Below are 9,114 nucleotides of genomic sequence, written 5' to 3'. Positions count from 1 at the left end.
TGCAGCACTTTGGTTCTGGAGAATAGTTGCAGTCTTAGCTATATGCTGGCCCAATAAATCCTCAACCGATCACTTTCTCGATTGTTGTTGGAACCCTGGTGGTTTATTTGGAATATTTTCTTCTTAACGTTGATTATTGGCCTACGAGAAATTTGGATGATTCCTCTAGCCCAGATTATATGTGTTCGAATAGGGGTTGTCTTGTTGCATCTGAAATTTTTGCGTATAATTGACCTCTTCAGGCGGAATTACATGTGTGGAGGCTAAATGGCATCTTTCTATAATATGATCTACCCTGTAGCCTTTGTAAACCGGTTTTGATTGGTGTACCATGTTCACATTTTTAGTGAGGCTATCTAATTTTTTTGTTAGTGCTTCCAGTTGGGCTACCAATGATGAAGTTATGTCAACATTGTGTAATCCTGTTGTCCTCCTTGGCACTTCCCTATCTATTGGCCACATGGACTAATTTTTTGCAATTCACTCAAAAAGGTCCAAGGCAATATCCAACGAAATATCCAGTATTGATCGTCCTTTAGAAGCATCTACGATGTTATGAAATTCAGGTCTCAAACCTGAATAGAATAAGCAGATTTTTTATTTTTTAGGAATATTCATAGTAGGGCACATTCTGAAATACTATTTGAATCTGTTCTATGCTTCTAGATAGCTCTCGAGATCATTTTGCTTGAACGTATGGATTTCATTCCTAATATGATGGACTTGGGACAGCGGAAAGAATTTCAATGTGAACTTTTGATCCATATCATTCCATGAAACAATGCCCCCAAGAATTAAATAATTTAGCCATTTTCATGCCCTCCTTTAACATGTGAGGAAATAGACGCAGTCGAAAAGCATCCGCAAACTCCTTCGTGGCTGATCATATTGCAGAGCATCAAGAGGGCCTAAATATGTTCGTGAGGATTGTCTATTGATCTCACAGAGAACATGATGTCTTGATGATTTTGGAATGATAACATTATATGCAATATGGAAGTTGGCCTGCCCAAAAGGTAGGTAGATGATAGCCGGTTGCACAAGAGCTGGCACGAAATTTACATAATCCTTCACTAAAGCGTCACCATGATTTGCAATTGCCCTTGGCTGATCTGGATGAGGTCGTGGTAACGGGTTCTGAGCTTAATTCTGATGTTGATTTTCTATCATATCTCTCACTTGTCTCTGTTCTCTTCTTCGCTGTCTAAAAGTTCTTTCGATTTCAAAATATATCGGAAGAAACTCGATCTCGTCATAATTTTGCATAAACTGTGATTTTCTGAAAAGAGAAAAACGATAGACTTAGATAGTTCAATGAATTTCCTTAAACAAATAAAGTAAAGAAAAAAGAAAAAGAAATAAAAACTTCAAATCTAAAAATTACTAATTTACTAAAATTATTCTCCGACAACGGCACCAAAAACTTGTTCGTGCGAAACCTGTAAGCGTATGAAATCGTTGACAAGTAATACATTTAATGAGTTAAGAGTATCGTCCCACGATAAATAAAATTTAATTGAGTGTACTGGGCCTTAATTAGATTTAAAGTAAACAAAATAAAAGCGTTTTGTGATTAATCTACGAAAGCAAGTAAAATGCGAATTTAATACGTGTATGGAAAGAGTGTATTGGATTACGAATCCACCTATTATTATCTATTTCAATTCTTGACTATTTAGCTAGTTTCGTTCATCTATTCTTGACGATTGATAATTCTATTGTAATTAATTTTTTTCAAGACAAATTAAATCTATTTTAATAACAATCCGAATCTACTCCTAGTCCGAATTCAAATGAATAGAACGTATTTAATTTCTCAATTATCTTAAAAATTACACACGTGATAAATTTTATTCCTAAAATTTATTGCACACATATTAATCAAGCGGTGTATAGACCTATTGTGAGTTTTCCAACACTATAACAAGCAACTATATATTTAATTGGTGATCAAACAATCAAATAATAAAATTAAGCATGCATGATTAATCAAGAATTGCAATAATTTAACGAAACCCGTGCTTTAAATTAAAAATAAATAATAAATAATTTCATCTTCATTCAATACATGAGAGGAATTAACCTTCCATAATGTTGGAATTAAATACGTAAAAGTGGAATGACATTACCAATAAATCGACGGAACGTAATTAATTCTCCATTTTTTCTGCACTCCTGAGCGTGTGTGTATATATATATATATCAATTCCAGGCAGCCCGCTTTTCGATGTAAACGAACTCAATCCAGCCACCAAGTTTTCTCCCTCTGTCCGCGCGCGTGTCTCTCTTTATATATGCTTCCCAAGCTGCCACGTTGTACATGTATGTTTGTGTATATATTACTTACAATCGCAAACTTTGACTACCTCAACAAAATCCAACTGTTATTCCAATTCCTCTCCTCAAATTGGCGTGTGCCATGTATATATATATTTATCTATAGCCATTGTTTGAACCAAAAACCACATTATTTTCATAAAAATGTATTTTTAAATAGTATATTAATAAAAAATGTGTTATTAAAAATAAGGAAGAGTTTTAGATTTGCGTGTAATATTATTTTATTAAAGAATGTATGATTGAAATAATATTAAATTACTGTTTAAAAATAAATTTTTTTCAAAAAATTTGACTCACGTGATCAGCTCTTGCAAAGTAGTAGACCACTTGTTTGACTCCAAAAAGGAACCCTTTTTTGGTCTTTTATCCCAGCAGCCGGCAATTGTATCTCTTCCCTCCTTAGTTTGCTGCCTTTTTCAATGTCTATATATGATAATTTCCCGAAGGCAGCCCTCAATTCTTTTACCGTTTTCTTAGCCGCAAGTCACAAGTTTCTCTCTAGGTTAGTCTCTCCCCAATTGCTGCCACCAATTCCCCTTTTATATTGGTCCAACAGCTGCCTTTGGAATTCTTCAATTTTGGACTACGGACTCCCAGGTTAATGACTTTGATTCCACATAAAAATAAAAAAGAATGGCCCAATTAATAACTTATTTTCTCCAAGTCTTCCAACTTTTAAGTAATGCAATGTAGTCCTTGAGTTCCTCAATTGTGCAATCAATGTCCTCTTCAATTTTCCAAGTGTTGAATTTGATCTCCAATATTGCAAATTTCATTCAATTTCATCCTTCTTTCTTTTCCAAGTACTTCTAATGAGTCCAACACTAAAAACAAAAAGAAAATTAATCTAGGTTAAATAGAACTAATAGAAAATATAAATTTGATGACGTAAAAGTTTAATAATGTGACCTAAACAAGTGCACAAATTGCACTTATCAATTAGACCCCAAAATTATCTAATGTCAAAATTCCATTTTTCCATACGCTTCTTCTTTGCTTTACAGCAAAACCTAATGCGTAATCAAAATTCAAATTTAATTAATTTTATAAATACTTTACAAATTCATAATTTTAATGCAACCTAATATGAATAATATATGGTTTTAATTCAATATTTCATAGGAACTCAAATTTTTCGTTGTTTTCAAAATGATTGGCTATCAAGAATCAAGATCTTTAAAGACTACAAAAGATAATAAGATTATAAATATTACATGTATTCTTAATATATGTTGTTGTATGGATTTTCTGAAGAATTAATTTTATATTCAAATTTTACCTTTTATGCTGTGTTTTATAATTTACCAATTATTATTATTATTATTATTATTATTATTATTATTATTATTATTATTATTTTGCATTTATAAGTGGATATTGAGTTTTGAAGTGTATTTTTTATTTAATTTATTTTATAATTTTTAAATATAAATAATCAGACCGAACCGAAATCAAGTGGTTGGATTCCGATTCAGTTCTATGATTATGATTCCCAGTGATATTTGATTCGGTTTTCTTTATAATCGGATCAAACCAAATCATGTCAACTTCTACTTTTCACTACCATCCTACCCACCTAAAAATGGTAAAAACTATTTTTTTTTTTTTTTGGCTGAATTTTACAATTACACATTTCAATAATTTTGTTAAAAAATTTACTAAAATTTTTATGGAAAAAAATTTGTCTAATAACTCTTTAATTTGCACGTAAGTTTAGAGTCGTTTGTTGAGATTACCTTCAACTTCTACTTAAACACCATTCAAACTTCAAATTTGACACCACACCAAATATTAAGAGAAGCGTCGGGTTGTGTCCTTCCTACAACCAATCGATGCTTAAGTAATTGATACGAACTACGAAGTGATAATAGAAGAACATAAAATTAGCGTGAGAGTGCTTTTAAGATTTTTCAAGTGAAATATACTAAATTTTATGCAGTTGAAAAATAGAGATTCATCCGAGGACGGAGTCAGTGACGACATATTTTTTTATTTTTTATTTTTCCGCTCCAGACTGTAACATAGGAAAAATTAAATTAGCCCGGGGCAACCTTGGGATCTAGATCCCTCAAATTTACACATTTAGTATATTTTGATAAAAGTTTTTTCATGTGCGGTTAAAAAATTGTCGAACTAATGAAATATGTGGTTAAAATTGATTGTTTGACTTTAACTTAAATTAAAATTTAATTTAAATCAGTACCAAACAAGATTTTAGTTTTCAACGTGGTGTTGTTATTATGTGGTCCAGGGCTGTCCCATTCCCCTGCCTTTAAATTCGTGCGCTATTTTAAATTTAATTATCGACTTGTTATTATTATACGAGTAGAATTTATTTTTTCATTGAAACCCGAAATACTCAAAAGAAAAACTTCCATCCATACTCACTCGTGTGCGTTGAAGCTAACACGTATATGTGTTCGAGAGCCACGTGTCCAAACAAGTGAACATAAGCCACGCGTCATGCTTATATAAGCACACACATACTCACACATTCTTAATTAGTCAACACAAAGTCGTGTGTAGTTAGCGATAAACTCCACTGACCCAAAACAGAGATTTTGTCAAATTAGGTACCAATTTGTAAAAACCCATAAATGTTTCGCTACCCTAACACAAGACTTTGGGGCATAACATTTTTAGTATAATGAATAAATGTCAATGTTTAGTATATATGTTAAATGCATTAACTTGAGCGGCTGACCTAAATCACTAAACCTTCAATTTGCAAACCCTTTTCACATGCACATTTCCAGGTTGTAAAGGTAAATATTTGCAATCGTTACACCTTCAACATTAATAAAAAGAGTAGATCAACTTGTTTTCTTTTCACTTAAAATAAAATAAAATAAAATAAATAACATGATTTCCTAGATGATGATTTATTAAGCCCCTGTCTGGTGAGAATTAAAATCAGATTTTTGGTAGATTATGATAAAAATTGATGAAATGTATGATTGAAATGATGCGAGTCATATGAGACAAGTGTTATTAAAATTAATTGTTGATTTTGATTTAAATTAATTTTTACCAAACAAGGGGAATATCTACCTTAGTATTCGACAACTCATTTGCTTTTTAAATAAATCGACTTCCTCATGTGAAGTTTCGGGTTCTACTTGAAGTTTAATTATAAAGTTTTAATAGAAGAATCTTATGAAAACAAGTAATTCAAACTTTTATATATTATAATTGCTTTTTCATATTTAATTAGAGATGATTTCACATGAATGATGTTGATAACTAGTTGGTAGTCATATGACGTCTCACTGTAGAAACTGTGTAAATGGAGAGAAGTATAAATGGTGATATGCATGTGAATTATCCTGTGTGCATGCCTCTTCTTCCTCACTGTAAACAAAATAACTACTACTACTTAATTTGTCTATGTGTGTGTAAGAGAGAGAAATGGGAAGAGGACGTGCTCCTTGCTGTGATAAGAATAAGGTGAAGAAAGGACCTTGGACTCCTGCTGAAGATTTGCGACTTATCACTTTCATTCGCAACCACGGCCATCAAAACTGGCGTGCTCTTCCCAAACAAGCCGGTATTTAACCTCTCTTTCATTACTCTCTCTCTAGTTTCTATAAACAATGTTACGGTGATTATAGACCAAAATCGAGTCAATTTTCTGTTATTATATGGTTCTGAATTTTCTTATTATTTATAAATGCAAGCAATGGTTTAATTTGCCACGCTCAAAGTTCAAGGGAAGTGAACAGTTCATTTCTTAATTGCATGCTTTTGTATGGAACTCTTTAATTGATGACGATTGACGAGGGTTCAAACTTTAGAAGTGAGTACACAATAAAAAAAATAAAAAAAATATCAATCTACCAAATTCATTAAATTGTTCTTAATTTTCAGGACTATTACGATGTGGGAAGAGTTGCCGATTGAGGTGGATTAATTATCTAAGACCAGGTATAAAAAGGGGTAACTTCACACCTCAAGAAGAGGAAACCATAATAAGCCTGCAAAATTTGTTCGGAAACAAGTAAGATATATGATTTTTTTTCTTTTTTTACCCTTTTTTCTTCCATAAAACCATTATTTAAATCTTATCAAACAAATAATTGTATACCGAACAGGTGGTCAAAGATTGCATCTCATTTTCCAGGAAGAACTGACAATGAGATAAAAAATGTGTGGAATACACACTTGAAGAAAAGATTATCGAATAGGAAAAGTGCGGGTTTTACTCAAAAAAATGATTCTTGTACATCGAGTTCAATTATATCATGTGGAAACCGGAAGAAAGGGATTCAGCAATCTATATTCAAGAAACCTAATCAGAATAAGCAAGGGCTTCTGAAAGAAATATCAACACGTCGTGGGCTAAGTGTCGAGCCAAAAGAATCAGGTCATTTCGATTCTCCAACTTCTTCATATGCGTCAAATATCTCTAACGTTAGTCAGCTCGATGATTTTTTGAGGTCGGATGAAGCAGTGGGATCACGTTTCAACTTCACTGGACCTAAACAAGTTGATGATGACATGTCCCTGGAGATTAACCCTAACAGTTCATCAGATGAAAAGATTGAAATCTCCTTTGTCTCTGATGTTGACTTTTGGAACATGTTAGATGCCTTGGATCCATTGCAGTCCTCCACTGAATCTCAATCAAATGATCAGTATAAGGATTCCAATCTTGTAGAGAATTCTGAATGCGAAGTTGAGTGCGGCAAGTGGTTAAGAAATTTGGAGAATGAACTTGGACTTGCTGGAGAAAATATTGGTGAACATCCACACAAAAATGCAGACGAAGAGAGAGTTTTGGAGACTGCCTTGGATTATTTTCCAATATGGCCTCCTTCACCAGAAAATTTTGGTATCTAAAGTCAGGAAAAATCACGTCATTTTGGATACATTCTTAGAAAATGAGTCCAAAATGGCCTATGTCTCATAATTTGGGAGTCGACATCATTCTTATTTAGTCGTCACTCTGTTAGATTTATTATTAGTTATAGATATATTTTTCTTTTTGTGCTTTGAAAAATATTATCAACATATCTTCTACAATATCCATATGTTGACTTCACAGACCAAGTAGCGTGGGTAGGTGACATTCCCCACTGGCAAATGCTTGCATTTCGTAGCATTATCTGTCCTCACATCAAGAAAATATGAACAAGATGCTCAAGAATGTACAAATTTATGCTTCTTTTTGTTTCATCGACTTTGTATTTCACTGTCCAAGTTCCCCGACTAAACATAAGGTTGCCATAAAATACGTCTTTGATGGGCGGGAAGCATAAAAGGAAATCGTCTTGTAATCCAAATGTTGTGTACCAAATGCCTGCTAAAAGTGTACGAATATTCACCTTGCAATGAAAGGTTACCCGCAAACTAGTTATGACTTAAGTCCAACATTTTCAAATTCTGCAGAGTTGATAAATCAAGAAACAGCAAAAGAAGGGAAGGATTACATTTATCTGTCAAATAAATTCAAGACGGTTGATTTCAATCTATTTCAGATAAATCAAGAATTTGTATCGATAAATGGACAAATCAGGAGCTAAACATCAAGTAGTCGTGGATATCAACAGGATTAAATCCATGGAAGTTAGCAAGATCAAGCTCAAATACTTGGCTATAATGTCTTTTAAGGACTACAATGACTTGTAAACGGAGAATAAATCTTCATTAGCATGGGAGACGTTGAAATTATTGTTCAAAATCAATAAAAAGTGGAATTGGAGATCAAAATGTTGGCCTATGCGGTCGCATAGGCCCCGCGTGTTGGCTTGCAGGGCCTAAACACCCTGCCACTGAAAAATCTATGCAGCCATATAGGTTTGTTTTATGCGGCTGCATAGAGTAAAAAAAGGAGCCGTTGGGTGATTTTTTCAAACTGAAATTTGGTGTCTTTTGGATGGAATATTGCCACTATTCATCATGTTATGGCACCATTTCGTGTAGTATTGATTGAGGCCTATAAATAGGTCATTAATGATCAATACAAAACATATGAAAAACCACTTGAGATCAAATTCTATTCCACAAAATGATCAAGACCTCTTTTTTATGGTGTTCAAAATCCTGTTTTGTATTCTTGAGTTTTGAAGGAATTTCACTAGTTTTTAAGTTTTTAATCCTTTTCAAAGCTTGATAAATCCTACAAATCATTTGCCAAGAAAACATTTAAGCTCCAAACTCAGTCCGAGAGGGGAGAAATATCGTATGAGGATAATGATTACGTGTTTAAGCCTTCATCTTCTATTTCTTGTTATTTGTTGTCTGCTTCTTCTCTCAATACCTTTAAAGCTAGACTAGTAGCAAAGGTTATCGACAATATAAAGGAATAGATTGTTTTAATACTTATGCAAAGATAGCTATAATAACATAATTAGGATATTATTCGCATTAGCTTATGCAGACGACTTGCATGCTCGTCAAATGAATGTCAAGATAACACCTTTTTAAATAGGGATTTCGATGAGCAGGTTTATATGGAACGACTTGAAGGGTTTGCTCTACCCACAAATAAACATAAGGTGTGCAAATTAGTGAAATCGTTATACGGTCTAAAGCAAATACCTAAGAAATAACATGAAAATTTTGACTTAACTATTATTTCATTCGGTTTCAAACATAATAGTGTAGATAAATGTTTGTATTACAAATTATGTGATAATTGTGTTATATTTATTTGCTTATATATTGATGACATGTTGATTTTAAGTAATCACATGAATGGAATAAAAGAAACGAGTAGATTTCTATCTTCCACATTCAAGATGGAGGATCTTGGACAAGTGGATACCATTTTTG

The 9,114-nt window shown here is 32.8% G+C and overlaps 1 protein-coding gene across 1 annotated transcript; it reads left to right on the top strand.

The window, feature by feature from the left end:
• Nucleotides 1–5,686: 5,686 nt before the first annotated feature.
• On the top strand, nt 5,687–7,293 carry LOC111381505 (transcription factor MYB63-like). The gene is made up of 3 exons (XM_023005293.1): nt 5,687–5,887; nt 6,208–6,337; nt 6,432–7,293. Exons 1-3 carry the CDS (start codon nt 5,749–5,751, stop codon nt 7,177–7,179), a joined length of 1,017 nt encoding a protein of 338 aa, XP_022861061.1. The 5' UTR covers nt 5,687–5,748; the 3' UTR covers nt 7,180–7,293.
• The last annotated feature ends 1,821 nt before the right edge of the window (nt 7,294–9,114 follow it).

This window comes from Olea europaea, unplaced genomic scaffold (genome assembly GCF_002742605.1).
Source record: "Olea europaea var. sylvestris unplaced genomic scaffold, O_europaea_v1 scaffold2316, whole genome shotgun sequence".
NCBI classification, from domain to species: Eukaryota; Viridiplantae; Streptophyta; class Magnoliopsida; order Lamiales; family Oleaceae; genus Olea; species Olea europaea.
Note: the sequence above shows the minus strand (reverse complement) of the source record. Positions and strands in the feature narration are given on the sequence as shown.